The sequence below is a fragment of the Conger conger genome, chromosome 18 (genome assembly GCF_963514075.1).
Source record: "Conger conger chromosome 18, fConCon1.1, whole genome shotgun sequence".
NCBI classification, from domain to species: domain Eukaryota; kingdom Metazoa; phylum Chordata; class Actinopteri; order Anguilliformes; family Congridae; genus Conger; species Conger conger.
In genome coordinates, this window is record NC_083777.1 from 8344068 (window position 1) to 8356621 (window position 12554).

The window sequence follows — 12554 nt, forward strand, 5'->3', positions numbered from 1 at the left end:
GACTGTCTTCACACCTGACTCCCAAGTAAAGGGAGGGTGGAAAACCAGCAGACCTCGACCCTCAAGCACTGTGATTTGAGGAACAGGGCCCTACCCAGTAAAATGTTCAGTGTTAAATTGACTGTGACCGCCTACATTTGACTTTGATAGAGTACATTTGACCCCACTGGATGCATATAAACTGCTTGAGTTAAATTAACACCGAAACAATTAACTGTGTACCAGACAGCACTGCACTGAACAATTTATATGCAGAAGTCAGACGGTTTAATTTAGTAAAAACATTATGCATTACTCTGTGAAGTCAATGCATTGCTTGTTTTTATACCTGCATGCCAGCAGCTCAGCGGAATGCTAATGAGAACCCAGACGCTATGCTCTGTTACATGTTGCGTGCTGACACAAATGCTTATTCACTCGCGCATACGCAACAGTGCTCCCGTTGCAAACCGTCAACCACCGCAGCCCCGACAGATGACTCTGTTTACATCTGGTACACTCTTCAAAACAATGAGAAAAAAACACTAAACTAAATTCTTAATTGCGGGATTTCATACCTTGGGTATTTTGTAATAGTTTTTATGTTGTTTTTGTTAATAGGATTTTGACAGCCTGACAGTTGCTGGAGAAAGGTTGGTAATTTTGAGCTGTTCCCACATTGGCATTACCTCTTTTGAAATCTACTGATCAGGCCCTGTAAAAATGGCTGCTTATTTATGTGTCGCTGCCTGCATTCGATGTGAGCTTGTCCTCCCCCCCCCCCTTCCCCGCTCCATGTCTGAGTGTTATTAAGCCAGCATGCTTATGGAAGTTGACAGATAAAAACTGAACACCCCTACCCCCCTCCCCACCCACACACCCACCAGGAACTTTCTGCCACGAAGCAACTTCTTAAATGCTCATCGCACACTTGATTTAGCAATATGGTAATTAACACAATCAATTTACTCAGCCTCCCCATCCAAGGCTTTGCACTTTAGTGTCCTACGTGGGATAATTTATGCAAACCCAGCGCAGAGAGGAACGGGAAGAGATGACAGTCCTCACAGTGAGGGGGCAGCTCCGTTGCAAGGCTCCAACGCACCACGGCTGCAGGGCTGTCTGACCAAGCACAGAACATGCTAGCATCATGCTAGCGCACGGTAGCACACGCCTGTCTGTGGCGTCCATGACACTTAGGTGGGATAAATCCTAGAGGAAGCTAACTTCACACCAGAGACTCATTCCAACTGTTTATTTTTCATCTCCGTCTTCTTTCCATGCTCCTTGCTCCACTCTTCAGGGGAGGCAAGGAAAGGAAGCCAGAAAAGGAGGTGTAGACGGAGGAGTCGAGAAAAGAAGGTGAATTAGGCAAATATGAACGTCCTTGCCCCTTCATACATCAGTTTGAAGCAACATCAGTTACAGATGTCACACATACGCAGCAGACGGGGAGTGGTGGATCCACAGGCCGATCATACGCCACACTTTCCATAAAAATAAAATACTTCTGCAAAAGATGCACTTCGTGTATGATTCCTTATGCAAGAAATCTTAGCTCCTGGCTCCTAGTTCCTTGAAGGAATGTTTAATGGATTGCAAGTTACTTAAAGATGGCGGCCCTCTATTGATTTTTAAGTCAGGCAAGGAACAAGGAGACGGGGAAGGATATAAAATAAGCGATTGGAATGAGCCCCAGGTAGGGCTCAGCTCAATCCTAGTCTGCAAACTCAGGAATACATTACATCACATTACTGCTCTCAGCAGACATTCTCGTCCAGAGCGACTTACATTTTTACAGAGGAGCCATTTATATTTATTTACTAATGCTATTCAGGTTAAGCTCCTTGCTTAAGAGTACCAAATGTGTGATGGCATCCATTAAAAATTACTCTGAAGGCTTCTATTTCTGTATGTTCGGTATTTTGAATTCCTTCCAATAAAATAAATATGGAAAAAAAGTAGCCGATGGAAGAAAATTGTTTATTTTATGCACGCATGCAGTTCTTGTGAACGGGGTCAACAATAGATTGGATTTCAGGCAGCTCCTGAGACAAGACAAAAGAGTTCACGACACCATTACTAAGACTCAATCCTCTGATGCTGGCCACGGTCCAGTGTGCCATATGTAAATCGAATGCCCTCGATATTTTCAAACAGATTTGCACAGTGGATGAAAAAATTGCCAAGAACTGTCAAATGCAAAGTGCATCTTTATTGTGAGTGATGTACAGTACAGTCTAAATTGTGTTGGATTAGCTTCAGGTCGATGTGTTATCTTGTCATACTCTAGCTTATAAAGGACTTTGTTGATTAGGTTGTCCCTGGGTTTGGAACTGATGCAGTTTTGAATGGAGTGAGACCATTCTGTCAAACTGCATCCAGTCCAATGTTGAATTCAAAAATCATATGTGCAACTAGTTCAGAATTTGGCCTAAAGCCAACATAGAAAGAGATAGTCCTACAGATTCCTTCTGTACAACATCAGGATGATTCAACCATTCCTGACCACATACTCCACCCAGCTGCCTGTCCATGCCATGGTAATTTCCCATCTAGACTACTGCAACTCCCTTCTCACAAACCCACCAGCCTGTGCTATACAGCCACTACAACTCATTCAGAACAACACTGCCCGACGTGTCTTCAATCTTCCAAAGTGCTCACGTCACACCCCTGCTGAGGTCACTCTGCTAGCTGCTGGCTTCTGCCTGAGTCAGATTCAAAGTCCTGACTCTGGCCTACACTGCTGCAAACAAGACAGGCGCTACCTACCAAACATAACTCAGCCCTACGCCCCAGCTCAACCACCCCGCTCTGCTGCAGCAGGGCGACCTCCAGTCATCCGTGTGAATGTGAATGGCCCTCGCTTGTCCCAACCCTGGAGCTTCTCCACCATGGCTCCCCAGTGGTGGAACGGGCTCCCCGTTCCTCTACGAACCTCTCAGACACTGCCCCTTGCCTGACATGGTCTCTTCAGACTGTACCTTGACTAACACTTTCACTACTCCTCTGCATGTTTACCCCCAATCTCATATCACTCGCGTTTACCACTTGGATCTTTATCTTCTAGAACTTTCATGTGTCTCCATCTTGATGTTGTAGCTCTTTAACATTTCTCTTGTAATCATGCCACACTTCTAGTTATGACCATAGCTATACTGACTGCTTATGCATGCTAGACTTGATGTTCATGGGTATAGCTAACTGATCATTTATGAGAATTGTACCTCATCTTACCTGTTTGTAGCTGTTCCGATGACCTCCAGTATTCAGTACATCCCTTTTGATAAGAGTGTCTACTAAATTAATGTAATTTAATATAATGTAATGTGAAAAAGTAGATGCTGCAGATCCAGAAATGCAAATGGTATAATTTTAAAGGCCTTTATTGTTGCAGGCAAAGTAATTGGGACACAAGTTTTTTCAACCACTTTCTATATGGCGCCTCTTTGTATTAAATGTAAGATTTTGGGTACTGAATGTATAATGTATCTTTTTAAGGCAAAATTACTGTATACGCATGCTATAAAGGAATTTGGTTATTGTTTCCAGAACTGAAAAATCTATTAACACATTTTAAAAAAGACAAACAATATAAGTAATGTAATTTTTAATTGCTGTGGTTGTTGTTATAAAACATTCAGTTGTTATACAGCAATTTTCTCATTTATTGAGAAATGCATTCCGACTGGTTTTAGGGCTCTTGTTGTTTCTGTTGCGACTGTTGATTTTTTGATTTTGCTATTAAGCTTTCATCAACTCGGCTGCGTTATTGGTTTCAATTTCCTTTCTCAAAAACTGTGTGCAGAGGATTTCTGGTAACGTTTGTATTCGCACTCGCATGAGAAAAATAAAATGCAAAAAGATCATTATTCAGCTCGACTCAACACTTCCACCTAGCTTCCCTTCCACAGAAGACAGTTCCTGCCTTGGCTGAGGCATGGTGAAAAGCTCGCTTCAGAAGAAAAAAAGCACACAAGTCAGGAAGTGACAGAGAGCACTGGGACTCACCGATCACTCACCCTACGGAGCAGTGGGGCCAGGACACCCGCATCAATCTTCAACACTTAATTGTTTAACTGACCTAATTAGCTTCCGTGTGCACATCTATTAGAGAGAGAGGGCACCAACAGGACAGCAGCTCCTGAAGGAGCTCCGATGCATCAGCTGCCCGGTCCTGAACAGACGCAATGTGGGATCGTGGGTCTGGGTCAGGTGACCCGGTGCTATCGGTCTCCGCAGTGTACTGTCCCATATACCATCCATCGATCTCGAAAGTGCCGCCCGGAGCAACGGTACTGCAGAGCAGTCAAGTGAAAAATGGTGTAGCCCGTGGCATTATCTTTGGGGTGCATACCGTGCACCTGGCCATGTGTGTGAAGTGACCTGTGGGCCACTCTGCACTTTGTTGGTGTAGCAGCGCTGTCTGTGGATCAGCCAACTGCTCAAACCGAAATTAATGAATAAATAAATAGTGTTCATGCGTCTGGCCCACAAGGATACAGTACATTAGCGCAGAGCTACCTTGGCATGTAGTCTCCTACATAAGAGGGTCAAAACACTGGTTCAAGCAGCAAACCATCTATCTAAAATGAAAACACTGTGATCCACTTACCTTCTTGTACCGCCTGAAATGGGTTGTTTGCCTCAATAAGTTTTATGGAGTGGGTAATTTTCTCGCTCTGTAAAATGTCGTCATTGAGACTGAGGTCTGAAATCGCCAATTGGAAAATCTCCTCGTCCCTCAATGCGTTTTCTTCGAAAATGGCACCTGTAGAAACAGTGTTTCTAGATTAGTTATTTTGTTGGCCGCTAGTGAGTGCCCAGTAAGCTATTAACTGTAACACACATATTCACAAACAAAAGTACGTTTTCATGTTATTAATAGATTCATAACGAGATTACTTTTTCACTGAGTTATTGTTTTAATATTGGGTTCGGGAGGAAGTTCAAGACAAAATATGGGTTATTAAAAATAACGTTTACACTTAAGGCACGTGCTGCAGGGCATAATGATGGGCATGATGGTCTTTGCGTTCTCCACAATCTCAGACGTTATCATGTCCCATCCGCTTTCAGCACCATGGAGAGCAGTGTATCCGGTGAAATTGATTATGCACAATAAGGCTAGCTACTACTTGCTTTACGATTCGCATCTGTATTTTTTGCAACAAGAGTTTGTTCAAAAACAGAATTCTCCCATGTGTCTCCATGTGTCTAGGACGTTTTGTTTTATGTTGACCGTTTAATGGTTTTAAAGCTTGAAAGCACAATTCACATTACACATCTATAAATGGCAAGCTTAGCAGTTATTCACTTTGTAATCCGTGAACTCTTTCACAAAAAAATAACAAAATTCGTCTTATGTGGGCTACACCACAATTAAAGTCAAGCGAACTGTGGGTTGAACTACTTCAGATGAGAAAAATATAGAGTAGGACGGAAGTAAAATCCGGAGGGGACATAGGCTACACAGTGCGAATGAGTACATAAGGAGTAAGACCAGTACGCTGACTCAACTTGACTATAACTTACATCGACAGTATAGTACAGTACACCCCGCATACCCTATATGCCGCGGGTATGGTACTCAGAAGGCTAACCTACACATTTAACAGAATGAATGACGGAACAAATCGTTGCTTAGATAGGCGACGAGATTTGGGGGTTTTTTTCGACGTAAAAGACAGAACAGTCTCTGTTGCATGTTCCTTGGCTGACTGATGGATCGCCTACACATTATTTAAAAAGAAGAAATTCTTAACTAGAAAGAATTTAATAGAGCGCACAACACCATTAACCATTTATTTGGGCAGACTTGTTTGCTGTTTGCATCCATTGCTGTCACAAAATCAAAAACCGGTAATGGGCAAGGGGGGGCATCAAACTTTGAATTAAAAGGGGGCATGGACAGGAATCGTGTATCCATTTCATCGTCAAGGACTATTCCAAATACCCTCCATCAATTTCACTTTTTAAATGTGAAATAAAACCGCAGTGCCGTGCAGCGTACACCAGCTGACTAAACCTTCAGATCTTGCATATTCTCCATCGTCTTGTGGTACATGTCTATAGGCGAGTACTGGTGCCAAATTGCACTAGAATCTTCTTCCAACAACTAATGTGCAAAATGCCTGGACAGATCCAAGGTTAAGAATTCTCACAGCGACGTGAGAAAGGGACGAGGCTCAACGTTCCCTTGTGCCTTACCGATCTTAAAGTGTGGACCAAAAGACCGGCCCTTTAGTAGCCTACCGCACGCGACAGATGCAGATCTGTGAGTGGGCGGGCGTGAGTGGTTCAAAGCTATCAATAAAAAATGTTCTAAAAGATATGTTAGTTATATTCTTTTAAATCGGACTTTTTTGGGTTTCATTTGTAGCCAATATCGCCAGCGAGCATATACCCGCGCAGCAAATCCCTTTCTTCGCAACTCTATGCTTTCACTTAACTTATAATTCCACATTTAAAGCTATCTCTGGTTAGTATGTCTGTGCGAGCATGTGAATATAAGGACGTTTGATAAATTAGTGCCGCCGGCGTTTTTAGCCTTGTGCGTCGTAAAATAAAACGTCTCTCACTTGATCTGTCAGATCAGTATGCTGAAAGGACTCACACTTAAAGTCCAAAATACCCAGTTGAATATAACCCCTGAAACGTGCTATTGTTCTTAAAAAAGAATAAACCCTCTGTCTTGTGCATTGATTTCCCCCTCAGCTATATATAGACGATATCAGCATTTTGCTCACGTTCCATAGAAAGTTCAAGCTTATAGGTGGGGAAGGAGAGAAGGGGGAAGGGACATTATAACAAACATCCGGCATTCGGTAATTAAAGCTTATGCAACATGTAAAACATATCCCAACAGGTAAATCTCTGTTGGGTTTAAGATACGTCCTTGCCTCGAATGGAGCAGTGTAGTTTCGCAACTACATTCCCACGGAATTTACTGCGTATAAATAATGCACATATTACATTCCAGATCAAGTACAATGTTTATATATTTTATATACTGATTGAAATCACACAGCAATCCAACTTGAACTGTTTGCGCGTTTTGTTGGCACCTACAGCATTGCTAATTCAATAGAAGTAGACGATCCAACTGGTATACCTGCGTCTCTCTCACAGACAGTACACAAGTACACACACACGCACGCACGCACACGCACACACACACACACACACACACACACACACACACACACACACACAAGCAAGCACACACACTCTTTTATAATAGAATGCAGGTGAATCAGCAATACTATGGAACTCGTTCCGAGTGTTCGGTTTTTTGCCGTTTGCTCTGGTTTGCTTGTATTTCTGTAGAGGCTTCTTACCGATGTGAATGATGGAGTCCGCTTGCACTAAATTGCATTGCAAAATCCAAAGGGAAATGGAGATCAACAGCAATTCCATCTCCGGTTTTTACCAAAGCACCTCATCCACGCCTTCAATCGTTGGAAAATCCAATTAGACACAGTGAAATATTGACATGGAAAGCTTTCGATTAACGGCTACGGCAGCATGTTAACATCACAAAACAAAACAAAAAAAAAACAGGATTTACACAACCGACGGCCGCTTTCAGGGGGAAAATAAAGAAGTAGTCAAAAGTAAGAGATGTAAAAGAAGCGGGAAAGGCGGGGAAAATCCTTGGCGGTTTAGAGCCAGGCAGTGAATCCGGCGCGTAGCTCCAACACTCGCTCCATCCGGCGCTCACGGTGTCTGAGACATAACAAACTGCAAACTGCGGAGGAGGGACACCCCCCACGCGCTCGCGCTGCCTGCTCGCTCTCCCGGACCACGTGACTGCAGAGACTTTCTACACCACGGAGCTGTCCGGAGAAGCCAAGGAGAAATGGAATTTGTTCAAGTCGGAGACAGCCAGACGCGCAGAGAGCAGTCAGTCCACGAGAATGAGTCCTCTAACAAAGACGCCTACGTGGGAATTAACACGAATCGTTTGAAAAGCATGCCTAAAATAATAATCGTAAAAAGGGAGTGGGAGGGGTCACATGATTGAGTTCAACAACCCTGCAAGACCGACAGTGGAATTATTATTTGTAAGGGCTCTTTAAGATTGAACCGCTGCATACATGTGTATTGACGAATGGGGGAAGAGTGTCGACGTGGATTTTTTAAAAAAGTTGAAAGTATTGAGGAAAAAAGTGAATCTAAAGCCTTATCTAGAGCGCATATTCACAACTGTAGGACCGAGAAGAGGAACGATAGGCTACAGGAGGTCTTACAGGTGGAACGAGAGGAATTCAATAAATCAATTGAGGAGCTATCCTGGGAATGGGTGGACGGCGAGGTTATTTTTTTACGGCTTCCAATCGCAACAAAGAGGTTGTGATTAATCCACTTAGAAACTTAACTGACTGTGTGGAGCTGAGCGGAGCTGCAGCCTGCAATTTAGTGTCGAGTGGGAGACGCGTGACAAACGGGATAATGAAATGAGATGTTTTGATAGTGATTATCTTAATTAACTGGTTCATTCAGCTAGCTTCTTGTTGACATCCTAACGCTTGCAAAAGACACCAGTAGATGTTGTGGAAATTCCTATGGTGATAATTACGGAGATATCAAGTGGTATTATTTGCGTTACTAAAATCATGTGTAATACATTTCCGTTTTGGAAACGGGGAGGTTATATTTAGAAGTAATCGACAATCGTTTCCTCTATTGCACATTGCCAACATAGTTTTCTGGAATTTCACAGAAGGAAAAAACAAAGCAAAACAAGTTCAAAAGAGACTGGTCAGAACATGCAATCGGACTTTTTACACGTCGCATTGTAGCGTGGAAGGTTGGGCAAAGTAAAAGCGCAGGTCACAACTAAGGACAGAGAAAATCTGCTTGATGTCGACTGCCTAACGGGAAATCAAGAGGGGGAACGGCTACATGTTTGTCTTTTCTTTATATTTCATATGAAACGGATATGTCTGTGAACGAAGAATTTCAAAGAAGACGACGAAGCATGATGGTCTTAATCTTACAATTAAAGGATATTTCTTGCAGCAATATATGAAACAGAAATATCTTTTAGTTGTTTGGCGAAGTCTATCGGGTCACATAATAGTTCAGGACCGTGGAGACTGGACAGCTACACTCTGCAGTGCTGGGTGCGCGGTGGGACTTCTTAGGTTGCGGCATGTCATTCAGCCAACTGGTGGGAAAAATATTCTGTGCGTAAACACGTCATTCTTAATCATGTTGTTTGGTCTAAAAACATACGCATAGTCTCAGTCGAAGTGTAATTTACCATGCATGGTTTGATAAATATCGCACGTGAAGGTCAATAGACTTGCTAATGTACATGATATATTTAGCCTAGCAAATCTTTTTTGACATTTTTGACAACCGTTTATTTATTTATTTATTTTATTTTACAATTGAACCGTCTCACATACGCTTCAACGGCTCAGCAAGTTGGTTAGAAGTGACTTAAATAGTTTAGGTCATCTGACATTTAATTTAAGCAACAGCTTTAAACTGAAAACTAAGAGGTTTTGAAAATCAAGAAAAATGAGTTAATGTTGACCAACCTTAGCTGAATGGATGATCCTGCATTTCCGCCTAATGTAGCCCACGTTTTATAACAAGCGAGATATCAGATCCACAAATATTAATGTTTATGCAGTGTAAATACACGCAAGTTGGTAGGCTCGTTTATGAAGACTGCAACAGCGCCAGCCCACATTTAACTTAATGCTTTTTGTATGGACAAGTTGTTTCTTCCTTTAATCCACCACAACGTTCTGTCAAACTGCTTGCTTGGAATATATTTCAGAGAACTTGAAAGGCACTGAATGACAATGGTTGCTGGAGTAGCTTTAGTTACATACAAGTGGATGGGAAAGCAAAATAAACCCAGAGACAACTTTACTAGGCAATTATTATACTTATTTCATTATTTATGGGACTTCTGCTGCTGTAGCCCATCCACTTCATGGTTCTACTTATTGTGTGTTCAGAGATGCTCTTATGCACTGTTGTAATGCATGGCTATTTGAGTTATTGTTGCCTTCCTGTCATCTTGAGCCATTCTGACCATTCTCCTCTGATCTCTCTCATTAACAAGGTCAATGGAACTGCCCCTCAGTGGATGTTTTTTGTTTTTCACACCTGCCTCTGAAAACTCTAGAGACTCTGTTGTGTGTCAAAATCTCAGGAGATCAGCAGTTTGAGATACTCAAAGCACCCCATCAGGCACCAACAATCATTCCACAGTTCAAGTCACTTTGATGACATTTCTTCCCTATTCTGATGGTTGGTCTGAACAACAACTGAACCTCTTGACCATGTCTGCATACTTTTATGCATGAAGTTGCTACCAAATGACTGATTACGTATTTGCATTAACAGGCTGGTGAACAGGTCTATAAAATAAAGTGGTGAATGACTGTAATCATCACACCAATTTAAAGTTTACTGACATGTATTTATACAGTACCTGAAAGTCAGGCCAACTGGGTTGTGTGTGAAGAGTGCATGAGAAAGATTTCTGGGTGGCACAGTTCTTGAAGATTTGTCATGGGCAGCTTTCTTTGGGCCTTTCGGTTGGGGATATGTGTTTGTGGGGCGGCCTTCCGGTTGGGGATATGTGTCTTTGGGCCGGCCTTCCGGTTGGGGATATGTGTCTGTGGGGCGGCCTTTCGGTTGGGAATATGTATTTAATTTGTATGAAATTTAGATAACAATTTACCACATGAAAGTGAGTGTAGAATAAATAGCTACTGTTTCATAGATTTTTCTAAATGGATCGCTGAACTCGTAGTCAGTTCTATAGCAGTGATGGCGTTTGTTTTTCTGAAGAAATCTGAGGAGGCGTTAGTCTGGAGTAGTAATACATATACGCTAAATACAGGATTCAGTAATGGCCATTAAGCAATTATCAGTTCTCAGGCATACTACCTTTGTGATCATCAGCTGCTGACACTTATGTAACCCCAACTATCATGCCACATCATTGCCTCGCTTACAATTTGCAATTGGAATTACTGCACTTAAATAAAAGTAGCCCTATCACAAGCACAGTACTGCAAGTGATCTTGATTATAATTTTAACAATCACAAAAAGAAAAAGAGTCGCTCATTTTTGTATGTCTTACGCCTCAGAGGTGCTCGTTTTTACCTATATTTGTGATTTGCACATCATTGGGCGACATGGCTCAGCTGGTAAGCGCAGTCGTCTGGCAGTCGGAGGGTTGCCAGTTCGATCCCGCCGTGGGTGTGTCGAAGTGTCCCTGAGCAAGACACCTAACCACCAATTGCTCCTGACGAGCTGGTCGGTGCCTTGCATGGCAGCCAATCGCTGTTGGTGTGCAAGCGTGTGTATGAATGGGTGAATGAGAAGCGTCAATTGTACAGTGCTTCAGATAAAGGCGCTATATAAATTCCAACCATTTACCATTCACATCAGAGCTGCACGTTTGTATTTTTGTGTTTTTGCAGGTTTTCATTGTGCACTTCAGAGCCATGCATATGTTTGTGCATTTTTTTGTGTTTTGTCCTTCATAGCCACCATAAATAATGCCATTGGCACACCCAATAAAGCCAGTTGAGGTACACAGAAGCTGAGTATGTTTATTTGTAGGTCTTTCACTATGATTTTGGCAGGCAGTATCTCTTAGGCCCTCATTCACACACCTCTGGAGCCAGACAGAGAATAGGCCCAACACAGCAGCACAGCAGCACAGCTGCACAGCAACACAGAAATACAGCAACACAGCAATACAGCAACAACACAGAAATACAGCAACACAGGAATACAGCAACAACACAGCAATACAGCAACAACACAGCAATACAGCAACACAGCAATACAGCAGCACAGCAATACAGCACCGCAGCAACACAGCAATACAGCAACACAGCAATACAGCAGCACAGCAATACAGCAACACAGCAGCACAGCAGCACAGCAATACAGCAGCACAGCAATACAGCAGCACAGCAATACAGCAACACAGCAATACAGAACCGCAGCAACACAGCAATACAGCAACACAGCAATACAGCAGCACAGCAATACAGCAACACAGCAGCACAGCAGCACAGCAATAAAGCATGCCACTGCCCGGTAACTGATCAGGGACAGAGCACGTGCACAGCATTGGACCAACATTAATACAGTATTTAAATGAGCGGATCACAAGGAGGCTCTGTGCAGCACAGACTGGGCCTTATGTGGCCACTCGGGATGCTTATGCAAAGCGCCGGCCCCGGCAACAGTCACCAAGGAAACCAGAGCCATCCCACCAGCCTGTGGCAGAAAAGCTGTTTTCTGTTTCCTTTTTTTTGTTTCCAAGTATGGCAAAACTTTGTATAATTCATAGCACATTTGCAGTTATTCTAGTTTGTTTGGTACCATTTTTCTTTTCATTAAATAATTACAATAATGCAGAACACAACCGACAACATTACAGTTTATGAACCCAAACAAGAAAGTGGAGAAGGGGGAGAGGGCCTCGTATAGGTCACTGGCAAAGCCAATTAAAAATTAAAACAAAACACTTGCCTAGTGCAACCCTGTTGTTGAACTGTGAAACCGCAAAACAGCCCTC

The 12554-nt window shown here is 42.7% G+C and overlaps 1 protein-coding gene across 2 annotated transcripts in view; it reads right to left on the reverse strand.

Moving 5' to 3' along the window:
- The window catches only part of grid1a (glutamate receptor, ionotropic, delta 1a), a 298200-nt gene extending 290501 nt beyond the window's left edge, over positions 1-7699 (reverse strand). For both annotated transcript variants that reach the window (XM_061228002.1, XM_061228001.1), the window contains exons 1-2: positions 7323-7699; positions 4598-4753 (exon numbers count right to left, since the gene is read on the reverse strand). In XM_061228002.1, coding sequence (XP_061083986.1) covers positions 4598-4753; positions 7323-7401 — 235 coding nt within the window. In that variant the 5' untranslated portion in view covers positions 7402-7699. The remainder of the gene's footprint in view (positions 1-4597; positions 4754-7322) is intronic.
- Positions 7700-12554: the final 4855 nt, after the last annotated feature.